Raw genomic sequence first — 17,442 nt, 5'->3', positions numbered from 1 at the left:
TAGGCGCGCTATTATAGACCTATTTTCGTTTGACTTGAATTAATGTGAAATTGTGTCCTAAAAGGACTTTTGCTGCGTTACCAACTCCGGTCAGCAGGGGGCAATGTGGAGACGCGTGACGTAGAAAATAGTGGACATGACGTCGCAAACCAACAACAACAAAGATGGAGGCACGTTACCTCGGGTAGGGAACTAACTATTTTGATAGTATTTTTTACATTTACACTCTTTATTTTATATAGAGAAATAAACGTTTTGTTAAATATATAAGTAAACTTTTTGTTATATATATATATATAAACTTTTTGTTAAATATCTAGGTACCTAACGTTAAATTCAGTGTGCTAGCTTGCTAGCTGCCCATTGCTAATTCTGGTTGATAAGTCACAGCCAGCTAGCCTATTATCATACACTTAGCTACTTACTAAAAGTAACAATACGATGGAGGAATTAGACTAGTCATTGAGTTAGCCACTGTAGTTAATTAGCTGTATGAAGAAAAAATAACCTTACACCGACATTTCCAGACTCCAGAAAAGTGATTAACGAACGTCAGTTACCTCGTTTACATAAATCTAGTCACTATCCGACTGGTCAACTGTGTTTTAGGTGACTGTAACGTTACTAGTCTGTCTAGCGGTCAGCTAGCTATTCCAGCGCCGCCGACCACCAACCGGTCCCAGACATGAGCTCTCTAAGCTACTTCACCCCGGCCCGAGAAGAAGAGCTGCTGTGGTCGGGAAACGCAGGCGCAGCCACCGGACCTCTACCCAGCACCCTCGGAGGAGAGGAGGCACGGCGCTTCTATCAAAGCCTCATAGAAGAAGGGGATGGAGAGGAGAGACGAGGAATGGAGCAGAGGGGGAGAGAGAACCGCAGGGGGAGAAGAGCGGGGCAGCACGTCCAGGTACCACAAACACAACAAATATAGCCTAGTAGCTACATCATCTATGATCATGACATGTATGATTTAAAAAATAAACTATTTCCTCAGTATATATACACAGTACCAGTCAAAAGTTGACACCTACTCATTTCAGGGTTTTTCTTAATTTGTACTATTTTCTACATTGTATAATACTATTGAAGACATCAACACTATGAAATAACACATATGGAATCATGTAGTAACCAAAAAAAGTGTTAAACAAATCAAAATATATTTGAGATTCTTCAAAGTAGCCACTCTTTGCCATGACAGCTTTGCACACTCTAGATGCACCAGTGAAGCATCTGCTGATTGACCAAAATGTAACTAAAGTACATGTATTCTTTCCCACAGGCTAGCAGGCAGCAGGCTAGCAGGCAGCAGGCTAACACCACCAGCACTACCACAGAACTGGAGGGGCTAAGACTGCTGCGTTGTGCCCAGGAAGGAGACCTGTCTGGGGTGAGAGGCCTGCTGTCCCGGGGGGTGGATGTCAACTTCCAGGTAGGTAACAGGATCTGAACCTGGGTCTCCCACGGGGAGTAAGTAACAGGAGGGATCTGAACCACGGGGAGTAAGTAACAGGAGGGATCTGAACCACGGGGAGTAGGTAACAGGAGGGATCTGAACCACGGGGAGTAGGTAACAGGAGGGATCTGAACCACGGGGAGTAGGTAACAGGAGGGATCTGAACCACGGGGAGTAGGTAACAGGAGGGATCTGAACCTGGGTCTCCCACGGGGAGTAGGTAACAGGAGGGATCTGAACCTGGGTCTCCCACGGGGAGTAGGTAACAGGAGGGATCTGAACCTGGGTCTCCCACGGGGAGTAGGTAACAGGAGGGATCTGAACCTGGGTCTCCCACGGGGAGTAGGTTACAGGAGGGATCTGAACCTGGGTCTCCCACGGGGAGTAGGTTACAGGAGGGATCTGAACCTGGGTCTCCCACGGGGAGTAGGTAACAGGAGGGATCTGAACCTGGGTCTCCCACGGGGAGTAGGTAACAGGAGGGATCTGAACCTGGGTCTCCCACGGGGAGTAGGTAACAGGAGGGATCTGAACCTGGGTCTCCCACGGGGAGAAACCAAGTAGGAGAATGGATTACTAGACCGCGTTGGCGGAGTGAAAAGTGATTTTAGTTTTTATCACCGGGCTGCTTCCCGGGCGTGAGCCAGGTGCCCCGTTCAAAGCCCACGGAGAAGATGGCTCAAAACAAAAAGTGACCTAGGCGATGCATGTAGACTAATGAGTAGAGGATGCTGTGTTTTCACATGCTGAAGTGGGGCTTTTGATAAAAATGGTTTATTAGCCTGAAAATGTAGTATTTTTACCTCAGGAAGTTGGTGACTCCTGAATTAGGGAGAACGGGCTTGTGGTGAAGGCTGGAGCGGAATCAGTGGGAATGTTAGACATGACATCACACACACGGTTTCCATGGTTTCTCCTGAATTAGGGAGAACGGGCTTGTGGTGAAGGCTGGAGCGGAATCAGTGGGAATGTTAGACATGACATCACACACACGGTTTCCATGGTTTCTCCTGAATTAGGGAGAACGGGCTTGTGGTGAAGGCTGGAGCGGAATCAGTGGGAATGTTAGACATGACATCACACACACGGTTTCCATGGTTTCTCCTGAATTAGGGAGAACGGGCTTGTGGTGAAGAAGGCTGGAGCGGAATCAGTGGGAATGTTAGACATGACATCACACACACGGTTTCCATGGTTTCTCCTGAATTAGGGAGAACGCGCTTGTGGTGAAGGCTGGAGCGGAATCAGTGGGAATGTTAGACATGACATCACACACACGGTTTCCATGGTTTCTCCTGAATTAGGGAGAACGGGCTTGTGGTGAAGAAGGCTGGAGCGGAATCAGTGGGAATGTTAGACATGACATCACACACACGGTTTCCATGGTTTCTCCTGAATTAGGGAGAACGCGCTTGTGGTGAAGGCTGGAGCGGAATCAGTGGGAATGTTAGACATGACATCACACACACGGTTTCCATGGTTTCTCCTGAATTAGGGAGAACGGGCTTGTGGTGAAGGCTGGAGCGGAATCAGTGGAATGTTAGAAAATTCATCACACACACGGTTTCCATGGTTTCTCCTGAATTAGGGAGAACGGGCTTGTGGTGAAGGCTGGAGCGGAATCAGTGGGAATGTTAGACATGACATCACACACACGGTTTCCATGGTTTCTCCTGAATTAGGGAGAACGGGCTTGTGGTGAAGGCTGGAGCGGAATCAGTGGGAATGTTAGACATGACATCACACACACGGTTTCCATGGTTTCTCCTGAATTAGGGAGAACGGGCTTGTGGTGAAGGCTGGAGCGGAATCAGTGGGAATGTTAGACATGACATCACACACACGGTTTCCATGGTTTCTCCTGAATTAGGGAGAACGGGCTTGTGGTGAAGGCTGGAGCGGAATCAGTGGGAATGTTAGACATGACATCACACACACGGTTTCCATGGTTTCTCCTGAATTAGGGAGAACGGGCTTGTGGTGAAGGCTGGAGCGGAATCAGTGGGAATGTTAGACATGACATCACACACACGGTTTCCATGGTTTCTCCTGAATTAGGGAGAACGGGCTTGTGGTGAAGGCTGGAGCGGAATCAGTGGGAATGTTAGACATGACATCACACACACGGTTTCCATGGTTTCTCCTGAATTAGGGAGAACGGGCTTGTGGTGAAGGCTGGAGCGGAATCAGTGGGAATGTTAGACATGACATCACACACACGGTTTCCATGGTTTCTCCTGAATTAGGGAGAACGGGCTTGTGGTGAAGGCTGGAGCGGAATCAGTGGGAATGTTAGACATGACATCACACACACGGTTTCCATGGTTTCTCCTGAATTAGGGAGAACGGGCTTGTGGTGAAGGCTGGAGCGGAATCAGTGGGAATGTTAGACATGACATCACACACACGGTTTCCATGGTTTCTCCTGAATTAGGGAGAACGGGCTTGTGGTGAAGGCTGGAGCGGAATCAGTGGGAATGTTAGACATGACATCACACACACGGTTTCCATGGTTTCTCCTGAATTAGGGAGAACGGGCTTGTGGTGAAGGCTGGAGCGGAATCAGTGGGAATGTTAGACATGACATCACACACACGGTTTCCATGGTTTCCATGTGTTGGATGCCATTCCATTTGCTCCGTTCCGGCAATTATTATGAGCCGTTCTCTCCTCAGCAGCCTCCGAAGTGTCTTACATATATTTTAAAGATTACTGTTCTATTTGAGCAGGGCGCACCTCCCTCACCGGTTTCACCCAGTCGCGCGACAGGCCATAGCCCGGTTCAACCTGGGGCAGGTTAATCAAATCACCTCAGTGTCCTGACCATTAGACCATAGCCCCGGTTCAACCTGGGCCAGTTTAATCAGATCACCTCAGTGTCCTGACCATTAGACCATAGCCCCGGTTCAACCTGGGCCAGTTTAATCAGATCACCTCAGTGTCCTGACCATAGCCCCGGTTCAACCTGGGGCAGTTTAATCAGATCACCTCAGTGTCCTGACCATTAGACCATAGCCCCGGTTCAACCTGGGGCAGTTTAATCAAATCCCCTCAGTGTCCTGACCATTAGACCATAGCCCCGGTTCAACCTGGGGGCAGGTTAATCAAATCCCCTCAGTGTCCTGACCATTAGACCATAGCCCCGGTTCAACCTGGGGCAGTTTAATCAGATCACCTCAGTGTCCTGACCATTAGACCATAGCCCCGGTTCAACCTGGGGCATTTTAATCAGATCACCTCAGTGTCCTGACCATTAGACCATAGCCCCGGTTCAACCTGGGGGCTGGTTAATCAAATCCCCTCAGTGTCCTGACCATTAGACCATAGCCCCGGTTCAACCTGGGGCAGGTTAATCAAATCCCCTCCGTGGCCTGACCATTAGACCATAGCCCCGGTTCAACCTGGGGGCAGGTTAATCAAATCCCCTCAGTGTCCTGACCATTAGACCATAGCCCCGGTTCAACCTGGGGGCAGGTTAATCAAATCCCCTCAGTGTCCTGACCATTAGACCATAGCCCCGGTTCAACCTGGGGCAGTTTAATCAAATCCCCTCCGTGGCCTGACCATTAGACCATAGCCCCGGTTCAACCTGGGGGCAGGTTAATCAAATCCCCTCAGTGTCCTGACCATTAGACCATAGCCCCGGTTCAACCTGGGGGCAGGTTAATCAAATCCCCTCAGTGTCCTGACTATTAGACCATAGCCCCGGTTCAACCTGGGGCAGGTTAATCAAATCCCCTCCGTGTCCTGACCATTAGACCATAGCCCCGGTTCAACCTGGGGGCAGGTTAATCAAATCCCCTCAGTGTCCTGACCATTAGACCATAGCCCCGGTTCAACCTGGGCCAGTTTAATCAGATCACCTCAGTGTCCTGACCATTAGACCATAGCCCCGGTTCAACCTGGGCCAGTTTAATCAGATCACCTCAGTGTCCTGACCATAGCCCCGGTTCAACCTGGGGCAGTTTAATCAGATCACCTCAGTGTCCTGACCATTAGACCATAGCCCCGGTTCAACCTGGGGCAGTTTAATCAGATCACCTCAGTGTCCTGACCATTAGACCATAGCCCCGGTTCAACCTGGGGCAGTTTAATCAGATCACCTCAGTGTCCTGACCATTAGACCATAGCCCCGGTTCAACCTGGGGGCAGGTTAATCAAATCCCCTCAGTGTCCTGACCATTAGACCATAGCCCCGGTTCAACCTGGGGCAGGTTAATCAAATCCCCTCCGTGTCCTGACCATTAGACCATAGCCCCGGTTCAACCTGGGGGCAGGTTAATCAAATCCCCTCAGTGTCCTGACCATTAGACCATAGCCCCGGTTCAACCTGGGGGCAGGTTAATCAAATCCCCTCAGTGTCCTGACCATTAGACCATAGCCCCGGTTCAACCTGGGGGCAGGTTAATCAAATCCCCTCAGTGTCCTGACCATTAGACCATAGCCCCGGTTCAACCTGGGCCAGTTTAATCAGATCACCTCAGTGTCCTGACCATTAGACCATAGCCCCGGTTCAACCTGGGCCAGTTTAATTAGATCACCTCAGTGTCCTGACCATTAGACCATAGCCCCGGTTCAACCTGGGGCAGTTTAATCAGATCACCTCAGTGTTCTGACCATTAGAACAAGAGGAATTCCCCCTCTTTGACCCGTTACCCTGATTACTTTTGAAGTCCCAGGCAGAACTACCTCATCAGGAGGAGCCAAACTCACTACATCAGGATGCCAGTAGGTCAAGTACTCAATTCACGGCTTGTATTCAATTTGAATAATGATCTAATACATGGTTCTAAATGCATCTATTTCACAGGTTCGATTTAAAAAGCTCCATGACGACATGTTCAGAACTCTTAGGATGTGTTTATTGTCTGGTGGAGTCAAGTGAAAATATATGATCAGGTTTCAAGGTTTTGATTTTATTGATTGGAACAACCTACCGCAAACTTTTAGCCTTCAGCCCTGTTTCCCCTTTAAAACGCTAACATGCCCTCAAACCAACCTCCTTCCTGTTGCGTTAGAACAAACCTCCTTCCTGTTGCGCTCGAACCAACCTCCTTCCTGTTGCCCTCAACCAACCTCCTTCCTGTTGCACTCGAACCAACCTCCTTCCTGTTGCCCTCTACCAACCTCCTTCCTGTTGCCCCCAACCAACCTCCTTCCTGTTGCGTTAGAACCAACCTCATTCCTGTTGCCCCCAACAAACCTCTTTCCTGTTGCCCCCAACCAACCTCTTTCCTGTTGCCCCCAACCAACCTCCTTCCTGTTGCCCCCAACCAACCTCCTTCCTGTTGCCCCCAACCAACCTCCTTCCTGTTGCCCCCAACCAACCTCCTTCCTATTGCCCCCAACCAACCTCCTTCCTGTTGCCCCCAACCAACCTCCTCATCCAACCAACACATCCTTCTTAATGTCTCTATCTCCATCTCCTCTTTCTCTCCCCGACTCCCCCCCCCCCTCTCTCTCTCTCTCTCTCTCTCTCCATCTCCTCTCTCTCTCTCTGTCTCTCTCTCTGTCTCTCTGTCTCTCTGTCTCTCTGTCTCTCTCTCTCTCCCTCTCTCCCTCTCTCCCTCTCTCCCTCTCTCCCTCTCTCTCTCTCTCCAGGACAGCTGGTGGTGGACAGGTGTGATGTGTGCAGCGGCGGCAGGGCAGCGGGGTGTCGTTAGGCTCCTCCTCCAGCAGGGGGCGGCGTGGGTGGGCGTGGTCGACACGCAGGGCCGGGACGCCAGGGAGCTGGCTAGGATGGCGGGGCATAGCGGGGTCCTAGAGGAACTGGACCACTACGGGTCTCCGCAGGACTGTGACCATGAGAGACAGAGGGGTCAACACAACCATTACAGGAGAGAGACGCAGGACCACCAGGACCACAGGTTAGTGACTGACTGACTGACTGACTACAGGTTAGTCGACCAGACCAGACTGACGCAGTCACTTCATGTTAATGATCTAATCCACCAGGTGAATATAGACAATCCCTGACCTGATCAGGTGGTCAGGTGTGGTGAATATAGACAATCCCTGACCTGGTCAGGTGTGGTGAATATAGACAATCCCTGACCTGATCAGGTGGTCAGGTGTGATGAATATAGACAATCCCTGACCTGATCAGGTGTGGTGAATATAGACAATCCCTGACCTGATCAGGTGGTCAGGTGTGGTGAATATAGACAATCCCTGACCTGATCAGGTGGTCAGGTGTGGTGAATATAGACAATCCCTGACCTGGTCAGGTGTGGTGAATATAGACAATCCCTGACCTGGTCAGGTGTGATGAATATAGACAATCCCTGACCTGATCAGGTGTGGTGAATATAGACAATCCCTGACCTGATCAGGTGGTCAGGTGTGGTGAATATAGACAATCCCTGACCTGGTCAGGTGTGGTGAATATAGACAATCCCTGACCTGGTCAGGTGTGGTGAATATAGACAATCCCTGACCTGGTCAGGTGGTCAGGTGTGGTGAATATAGACAATCCCTGACCTGATCAGGTGGTCAGGTGTTCAGGTGTGGTGAATATAGACAATCCCTGACCTGATCAGGTGTGGTGAATATAGACAATCCCTGACCTGGTCAGGTGTGGTGAATATAGACAATCCCTGACCTGGTCAGGTGTGGTGAATATAGACAATCCCTGACCTGGTCAGGTGGTCAGGTGTGGTGAATATAGACAATCCCTGACCTGATCAGGTGGTCAGGTGTGGTGAATATAGACAATCCCTGACCTGATCAGGTGGTCAGGTGTGATGAATATAGACAATCCCTGACCTGGTCAGGTGTGGTGAATATAGACAATCCCTGACCTGATCAGGTGGTCAGGTGTGGTGAATATAGACAATCCCTGACCTGGTCAGGTGGTCAGGTGTGATGAATATAGACAATCCCTGACCTGGTCAGGTGGTCAGGTGTGATGAATATAGACAATCCCTGACCTGGTCAGGTGGTCAGGTGTGATGAATATAGACAATCCCTGACCTGGTCAGGTGGTCAGGTGTGATGAATATAGACAATCCCTGACCTGATCAGGTGGTCAGGTGTTCAGGTGTGGTGAATATAGACAATCCCTGACCTGGTCAGGTGGTCAGGTGTGATGAATATAGACAATCCCTGACCTGATCAGGTGTGGTGAATATAGACAATCCCTGACCTGGTCAGGTGGTCAGGTGTGATGAATATAGACAATCCCTGACCTGATCAGGTGGTCAGGTGTTCAGGTGTGGTGAATATAGACAATCCCTGACCTGGTCAGGTGGTCAGGTGTGGTGAATATAGACAATCCCTGACCTGGTCAGGTGTTCAGGTGTTCAGGTGTGGTGAATATAGACAATCCCTGACCTGGTCAGGTGTGGTGCCTAGTTGGAACACCGTCCTGCAGTATGTGAGGCTCTCCTACCCCTGTCCTAGTGTAGAAATAAGACCTGTGATTGAAGGTTTGTTGTCAAGGAGATACTCATTTTTCTCCTCCCTTGTTGCTCCTCTCCCTCTGCCTCCTCCCCCCCAGTTCTCCCCCAGCGGTAGCAGCAGTCCAGACCCATCAGAACCAGTCCACCCAGAATCAGACCCAGTGGTGTCCAGTCTGCAGTGTCCACTACTCCTCTCCTCCAGAGACACACCTCTCCTCCACCCTCCACCTGTTCTCTCTCTCCCGCCCTGCCCCCCTTCCCCACTACTGCCTCCCCCCCTCCACCCCCGCCTACCAGATGATGCTGCGCTCCGGATGGACCCCTGGAGGGGGGCTGGGGCCCGAAGGGGAGGGTCATAAACAGCCGGTCCGGACCGTCCTGAAGAGGGACAGTAGAGGCCTGGGGTACGGACCCACACCCCGACCCAAGGTCACACACTTCCAACCCAAAGACCCGCAGGCAGTCAGACGGACGGGGAAGGAGGGTCGGGGGGAGAGGGGGAGGAGGGGGATGAAGGAGGAGAGCAGGAGGGAGGAGAAGGACAGGAACTGGGAGAGGGACTTCCGCTCTTCCTTTAACACCTTTGACCCCTGACCTCTAAATGTTGACCCTGGGACACCTGTTGTAGTCAGTTTCTCTCTAGTGTACACTCTCTCTCTCTCTCTCTCTCTCTATCTAGTGTACACTCTATGTGCTCTATCTCTCTAGTGTACACTCTCTCTCTCTCTAGTGTACACTCTATGTGCTCGCTCTCTCTCTCTCTCTCTCAAAGGGTCTGAATACTTATGTAAATAAGGTATTTCAATTTTTTTATTTGTAATAAATTTGCAAGCATTTCTAAAAACCTGTTTTTGCGTTGTCATTATGGGGTATTTGCTTCGCTCTACCTGTTGTTCCACAGGGCCCATTTATGGCTTGATAATGACCTGTTACTCTACTGAGTTACACTGGGGCTTGATAAATGACCTGTTACTCTACTGAGGAGAAACACTGGGGCTTGATAATGACCTGTTACTCTACTGAGTTACACTGGGGCTTGATAAATGACCTGTTACTCTACTGAGGAGAAACACTGGGGCTTGATAATGAACTGTTACTCTACTGAGTTACACTGGGGCTTGATAATGAACTGTTACTCTACTGAGGAGAAACACTGGGGCTTGATAATGAACTGTTACTCTACTGAGTTACACTGGGGCTTGATAAATGACCTGTTACTCTACTGAGGAGAAACACTGGGGCTTGATAATGAACTGTTACTCTACTGAGTTACACTGGGGCTTGATAATGACCTGTTACTCTACTGAGGAGAAACACTGGGGCTTGATAATGAACTGTTACTCTACTGAGTTACACTGGGGCTTGATAATGAACTGTTACTCTACTGAGGAGAAACACTGGGGCTTGATAATGAACTGTTACTCTACTGAGTTACACTGGGGCTTGATAATGACCTGTTACTCTACTGAGGAGAAACACTGGGGCTTGATAATGAACTGTTACTCTACTGAGTTACACTGGGGCTTGATAATGAACTGTTACTCTACTGAGGAGAAACACAGGCTTGATAATGAACTGTTACTCTACTGAGGAGAAACACTGGGGCTTGATAATGAACTGTTACTCTACTGAGGAGAAACACTGGGGCTTGATAATGAACTGTTACTCTACTGAGGAGAAACACTGGGGCTTGATGATGATGAAGAGTTACTCTACTGAGGAGAAACACTGGGGCTTGATAATGAACTGTTACTCTACTGAGTTACACTGGGGCTTGATGATGACCTGTTACTCTACTGAGGAGAAACACTGGGGCTTGATAATGAACTGTTACTCTACTGAGGAGAAACACTGGGGCTTGATAATGATGACGAGTTACACTGGGAAGTAATACTTCATTTTCAAGAGACAGGACGGACAGCTGATCGTCCTCGCAGTGGCAGACCACGTGTAACAACACCTGCACAGGATCGGTACATCCGAACATCACACCTGCAGGACAGGTACAAGATGGCAACAACAACTGCCCGAGCTCCACCAGGAACGCACAATCCCTCCACCAGTGCTGTCCGCAATAGGCTGAGAGAGGCTGGACTGAGGGCTTGTAGGCCTGTTGTAAGGCAGGTCCTAACCAGACATCACCGGCAACAACGTCGCCAATAGGCACAAACCCACCGTCGCTGGACCAGACAGGACTGGCAATAACTGCTCTTCACTTCCGTTGTCTCACCAGGGGTGATGGTCGGATTTGTGTTTATCGTCAAAGGAATGAGCGTTACACCGAGGCCTGTACTCTGGAGCGGGATCGATTTAGAGGTGGAGGGTCCACGTCTGAGACCTGTTGAATCGGAGGGTGAGGGCTAGGGCCATTCCCCCCCAGAAATGTCCGGGAACTTGCAGGTGCCTTGGTGGAAGAGTGGTGTAACATCCCACAGCAAGAACTGGCAAATCTGGTGCAGTCCATGAGGAGGAGATGCACTGCAGTACAGTGCAGCTGGTGGCCACACCAGATACTGACTGTTACTTTTGATTTTGACCCCCCCCTTTGTTCAGGAACACATTATTCCATTTCTGTTAGTCACATGTCTGTGGAACTTGTTCAGTTTATGTCTCAGTTGTTGAATCTTATGTTCATACAAATATTTAACGTTTGCTGAAAATAAATCACAGTTGACAGTGAGAGAACGCTTATTTTGCTGAGTTTAATTAGCTTGTGTGCTTTTCTCATCAAGTTCTATATGCAGTATGTTGTTGGGGTTGATCTGTCTGTCTGCCTGCCTGTCTGTCCCTCTGTCTGTCTCTCTCTCTATGTCTCTCTCTTTGTCTCTGTCTCTCTCTCTCTCTCTCTCTGTCTCTCTGAGTTTAATTAGCTTGTGTGCTTTTCTCATCAAGTTCTATATGCAGTATGTTGTTGGGGTTGATCTGTCTGTCTCTCTCTCTCTGTCTCTCTCTTTGTCTCTCTCTTTGTCTCTGTCTCTCTCTCTCTCTGTCTCTCTGAGTTTAATTAGCTTGTGTGCTTTTCTCATCAAGGAGGGTGTTCTATATGCAGTATGTTGTTGGGGTCTGTAACCATGGTTACCCTTAACAGTTTCTTCCCATTCAACAGACAGTTCAGTAATAGATCCATGTAATTTCAGTTGATCTGTCTGTCTGCCTACCTGTCTGTCCCTCTGCCTGTCAGCCTACCTGTCTGTCTGTCTGTCTGCCTGTCTGTCTGTCTGTTTTGGTATATTGGATTGTGTATGAAAGTGGATCCTACTGATTGTATTTTCCTTCCTTTTTAGACCACATAGAATAATAAAACTGTTAAAATGGTAGGTAACTCTCTCTCTCTCTCTCTCTCTCTCTCTCTCTGTGTCTCTCTCTTTCTCTCTCTCAGTGTCTCTCTCTCTCTCTCTCTCTCCATCTCTGAACGAATAGGCCTACTTAGTCACGGCTCATTTGCTTGCACTTGCTTATACTTAATGATATAAGAACAGATATTATGAGTTTACTGAACCTAAATGTAATGTTTGTCTATGGTTCAAAAGTCTAAACTCATTGCAGCACTCGTTGTTAATGAAGGAGAATGCGGTTCTTATTGAGTTACACAAATCCACAAGGAGTCAGTAGAAGCCATGTTTATTTTAGCAAGTCAACCATATCAGCTGTGTTTTTTTTAAAGGCAGTAAATGAGGCTGAATGAACTGTTTAGCTGCCAGACAAGGCTCAGTTGATATCCAGGTGTAGCGGTGGTAAGGATTCACTCCCTGGTGCTGAAAAGAAAGCTCTGCTTTATGTCGGCCATAACAGTTGGTGGGCACTGTTTGACTGACTGGCTGATTGATTGCCTGTTTGTCACTGGTAAAGCTCAATTCATATATTGTGTAGTGTTGTGGCTTTTCTGGCATGTTTCTACAACAAACATGTTGAGTTTGCCTCACCAAGATTTACCTGCTAACACCGGAACTGGCCAAGGTAGAGGATCAGTGAGGTTTATAACTGAAGTTCATAGCTGAGGTTCATAGCTGAGGTTCATAGCTGAGGTTCATAGCTGAGGTTCATAGCTGAGGTTTATAACTGAGGTTCATAACTGAGGTTCATAGCTGAGGTTTATAACTAGCTAGCAAACATTGACGTTATAATATTGACGTTTAACAGTCATTTTGTCAAATTTCTTTGAGGTGATTAATGATTAACTGGTGAAAACTATTAAAAACAACTGTTGTGAACTAATATTAATACCAAGCGTTGTTGGGTCCATACACAGATGGGCTACACAGCTACACATCCCAGAGGCATACGGGTATTTGTTATCCTCCACCACACCAGGCACAGAACACAGCCAGGCACAGAACACCACACAGCCAGGCACAGAACACCACACAGCCAGGCACAGAACACCACACAGCCAGGCACAGAACACCACACAGCCAGGCACAGAACACCACACAGCCAGGCACAGAACACCACACAGCCAGGCACAGAACACCACACAGCCAGGCACAGAACACCACACAGCCAGGCACAGAACACCACACAGCCAGGCACAGAACAACACACAGCCAGGCACAGAACACCACACAGCCAGGCACAGAACACAGCCAGACACAGAACACCACACAGGCACAGAACACCACACAGGCACAGAACACAGCCAGGCACAGAACACCACACAGCCAGGCACAGAACACAGCCAGGCACAGAACACCACACAGCCAGGCACAGAACACCACACAGCCAGGCACAGAACACCACACAGCCATGCACAGAACACCACACAGCCAGGCACAGAACACCACACAGCCAGGCACAGAACACCACACAGCCAGGCACAGAACACCACACAGCCAGACACAGAACACCACACAGCAAGACACAGAACAACACACAGCCAGGCACAGAACACCACACAGCCAGGCAATGAACAACACACAGCCAGGCACAGAACACCACACAGCCAGGCACAGAACACAGCCAGGCACAGAACACCACACAGCAGCGGCACAGAACACAGCCAGGCACAGAACAACACACAGCCAGGCACAGAACACCACACAGCCAGGCAAAGAACACAGCCAGGCACAGAACACCACACAGCCAGGCACAGAACACCACACAGGCAGGCACAGAACACAGCCAGGCACAGAACACAGCCAGGCACAGAACACCACACAGCCAGGCACAGAACACCACACAGCCAGGCACAGAACACCACACAGGCACAGAACACAGCCAGGCACAGAACACCACACAGCCAGGCACAGAACACCACACAACCATGCACAGAACACCACACAGCCAGGCACAGAACACAGCCAGGCACAGAACACCACAACAGGCACAGAACACAGCCAGGCACAGAACACCACACAGCCAGGCACAGAACACCATACAGCCAGGCACAGAACACCACACAGCCAGGCACAGAACACCACACAGCCAGGCACAGAACACAGCCAGGCACAGAACACCACACAGGCACAGAACACAGCCAGGCACAGAACACCACACAGCCAGGCACAGAACACCACACAGGCAGGCACAGAACACAGCCAGGCACAGAACACAGCCAGACACAGAACACCACACAGACATGCACAGAACACCACACAGCCAGGCACAGAACACAGCCAGGCACAGAACACCACACAGCCAGGCACAGAACACCACACAGCCAGGCACAGAACACCATACAGCCAGGCACAGAACACCACACAGCCAGGCACAGAACACCACACAGCCAGGCACAGAACACAGCCAGGCACAGAACACCACACAGGCACAGAACACAGCCAGGCACAGCACACCACACAGCCAGGCACAGAACACCATACAGCCAGGCACAGAACACCACACAGCCAGGTACAGAACACCACACAGCCAGGCACAGAACACAGCCAGGCACAGAACACCACACAGGCACAGAACACAGCCAGGCACAGAACACCACACAGCCAGGCACAGAACACCACACAGGCAGGCACAAAACGCAGCCAGGCACAGAACACAGCCAGACACAGAACACCACACAGCCATGCACAGAACACCACACAGCCAGGCACAGAACACCACACAGCCAGGCACAGAACACCACACAGCCAGGCACAGAACAACACACAGCCAGGCACAGAACACCACACAGCCAGGCACAGAACACCACACAGCCAGGCATAGAACACCACACAGGCAGGCACAGAACACAGCCAGGCACAGAACACAGCCAGGCACAGAACACAGCCAGGCACAGAACACCACACAGCCAGGCACAGAACACCACACAGCCAGGCACAGAACACCACACAGCCAGGCACAGAACACAGCCAGGCACAGAACACCACACAGCCAGGCACAGAACACCATACAGCCAGGCACAGAACACCACACAGCCAGGCACAGAACACAGCCAGGCACAGAACACCAAACAGCCAGGCACAGAACACCACACAGCCAGGCACAGAACACCACACAGCCAGACACAGAACACCACACAGCAAGACACAGAACAACACACAGCCAGGCACAGAACACCACACAGCCAGGCAATGAACAACACACAGCCAGGCACAGAACACCACACAGCCAGGCACAGAACACAGCCAGGCACAGAACACCACACAGCCAGGCACAGAACACAGCCAGGCACAGAACACCACACAGGCAGGCACAGAACACAGCCAGGCACAGAACACAGCCAGGCACAGAACACAGCCAGGCACAGAACACCACACAGCCAGGCACAGAACACCACACAGCCAGGCACAGAACACCACACAGCCAGGCACAGAACACAGCCAGGCACAGAACACCACACAGCCAGGCACAGAACACCATACAGCCAGGCACAGAACACCACACAGCCAGGCACAGAACACAGCCAGGCACAGAACACCATACAACCAGGCACAGAACACCACACAGCCAGGCACAGAACACCACACAGCCAGACACAGAACACCACACAGCAAGACACAGAACAACACACAGCCAGGCACAGAACACCACACAGCCAGGCAATGAACAACACACAGCCAGGCACAGAACACCACACAGCCAGGCACAGAACACAGCCAGGCACAGAACACCACACAGCCAGGCACAGAACACAGCCAGGCACAGAACAACACACAGCCAGGCACAGAACACCACACAGCCAGGCAAAGAACACAGCCAGGCACAGAACACCACACAGCCAGGCACAGAACACCACACAGGCAGGCACAGAACACAGCCAGGCACAGAACACAGCCAGGCACAGAACACCACACAGCCAGGCACAGAACACCACACAGCCAGGCACAGAACACCACACAGGCACAGAACACAGCCAGGCACAGAACACCACACAGCCAGGCACAGAACACCACACAACCATGCACAGAACACCACACAGCCAGGCACAGAACACAGCCAGGCACAGAACACCACACAGGCACAGAACACAGCCAGGCACAGAACACCACACAGCCAGGCACAGAACACCATACAGCCAGGCACAGAACACCACACAGCCAGGCACAGAACACCACACAGCCAGGCACAGAACACAGCCAGGCACAGAACACCACACAGGCACAGAACACAGCCAGGCACAGAACACCACACAGCCAGGCACAGAACACCACACAGGCAGGCACAGAACACAGCCAGGCACAGAACACAGCCAGACACAGAGCACCACACAGCCATGCACAGAACACCACACAGCCAGGCACAGAACACAGCCAGGCACAGAACACCACACAGCCAGGCACAGAACACCATACAGCCAGGCACAGAACACCACACAGCCAGGCACAGAACACCACACAGCCAGGCACAGAACACAGCCAGGCACAGAACACCACACAGGCACAGAACACAGCCAGGCACAGCACACCACACAGCCAGGCACAGAACACCATACAGCCAGGCACAGAACACCACACAGCCAGGCACAGACCACCACACAGGCAGGCACAAAACACAGCCAGGCACAGAACACAGCCAGACACAGAACACCACACAGCCATGCACAGAACACCACACAGCCAGGCACAGAACACCACACAGCCAGGCACAGAACACCACACAGCCAGGCACAGAACACCACACAGCCAGGCACAGAACACCACACAGGCAGGCACAGAACACAGCCAGGCACAGAACACAGCCAGGCACAGAACACAGCCAGGCACAGAACACCACACAGCCAGGCACAGAACACCACACAGCCAGGCACAGAACACCACACAGCCAGGCACAGAACACAGCCAGGCACAGAACACCACACAGGCAGGCACAGAACACAGCCAGGCACAGAACACAGCCAGGCACAGAACACCACACAGCCAGGCACAGAACACCACACAGCCAGGCACAGAACACCACACAGCCAGGCACAGAACACAGCCAGGCACAGAACACCACACAGCCAGGCACAGAACACCATACAGCCAGGCACAGAACACCACACAGCCAGGCACATAACACAGCCAGGCACAGAACACCATACAGCCAGGCACAGAACACCACACAGCCAGGCACAGAACACCACACAGCCAGGCACAGAACACAGCCAGGCACAGAACACCACACAGCCAGGCACAGAACACCACACAGCCAGAC

At 50.9% G+C, this 17,442-nt stretch overlaps 1 protein-coding gene and 1 long non-coding RNA gene across 7 annotated transcripts; both read left to right on the top strand.

Annotated features, from left to right (window-relative positions):
• Positions 1 to 64: 64 nt before the first annotated feature.
• LOC110518928 (G patch domain and ankyrin repeats 1) lies at positions 65 to 9,545 on the top strand. 4 transcript variants are annotated; one of them, XM_036948708.1, is made up of 5 exons: positions 65 to 184; positions 610 to 907; positions 1,298 to 1,432; positions 7,058 to 7,323; positions 8,955 to 9,545. In XM_036948708.1, the coding sequence occupies exons 2-5, from the start codon at positions 686 to 688 to the stop codon at positions 9,448 to 9,450; spliced, it is 1,119 nt and encodes a 372-aa protein (XP_036804603.1). In that variant the 5' UTR covers positions 65 to 184; positions 610 to 685; the 3' UTR covers positions 9,451 to 9,545. The 4 variants fall into 4 exon arrangements, with proteins under 4 accessions (XP_036804603.1, XP_036804602.1, XP_036804601.1 ...); XM_036948707.1 differs by having other exon boundaries at positions 1,283 to 1,432; XM_036948706.1 differs by having other exon boundaries at positions 70 to 184; positions 638 to 907.
• On the top strand, positions 7,393 to 8,018 carry LOC118940226. Of its 3 annotated transcripts, none has more exons than XR_005036759.1 (3): positions 7,393 to 7,449; positions 7,563 to 7,952; positions 7,996 to 8,018. It is a non-coding gene; the product is annotated as an uncharacterized LOC118940226 (long non-coding RNA). The 3 variants fall into 3 exon arrangements; XR_005036758.1 differs by having other exon boundaries at positions 7,427 to 7,527; XR_005036757.1 differs by lacking the exon at positions 7,393 to 7,449 and adding an exon at positions 7,470 to 7,484 and having other exon boundaries at positions 7,520 to 7,952.
• Positions 9,546 to 17,442: the final 7,897 nt, after the last annotated feature.

This window comes from Oncorhynchus mykiss, chromosome 17 (assembly GCF_013265735.2).
Source record: "Oncorhynchus mykiss isolate Arlee chromosome 17, USDA_OmykA_1.1, whole genome shotgun sequence".
In the NCBI taxonomy this organism is placed as follows: Eukaryota; Metazoa; Chordata; class Actinopteri; order Salmoniformes; family Salmonidae; genus Oncorhynchus; species Oncorhynchus mykiss.
Note: the sequence above shows the minus strand (reverse complement) of the source record. Positions and strands in the feature narration are given on the sequence as shown.

Bases quoted from the DNA above. Each gene is read 5' to 3' on its own strand.
- LOC110518928 (XM_036948705.1), top strand. From the start codon at position 137: ATGACGTCGCAAACCAACAACAACAAAGATGGAGGCACGTTACCTCGG. The intron at 1,433-7,057 runs GTAGGTAACAGG...CTCTCTCTCCAG, and splicing joins GGGTGGATGTCAACTTCCAG to GACAGCTGGTGGTGGACAGG. The intron at 7,324-8,954 runs GTTAGTGACTGA...CCTCCCCCCCAG, and splicing joins CAGGACCACCAGGACCACAG to TTCTCCCCCAGCGGTAGCAG.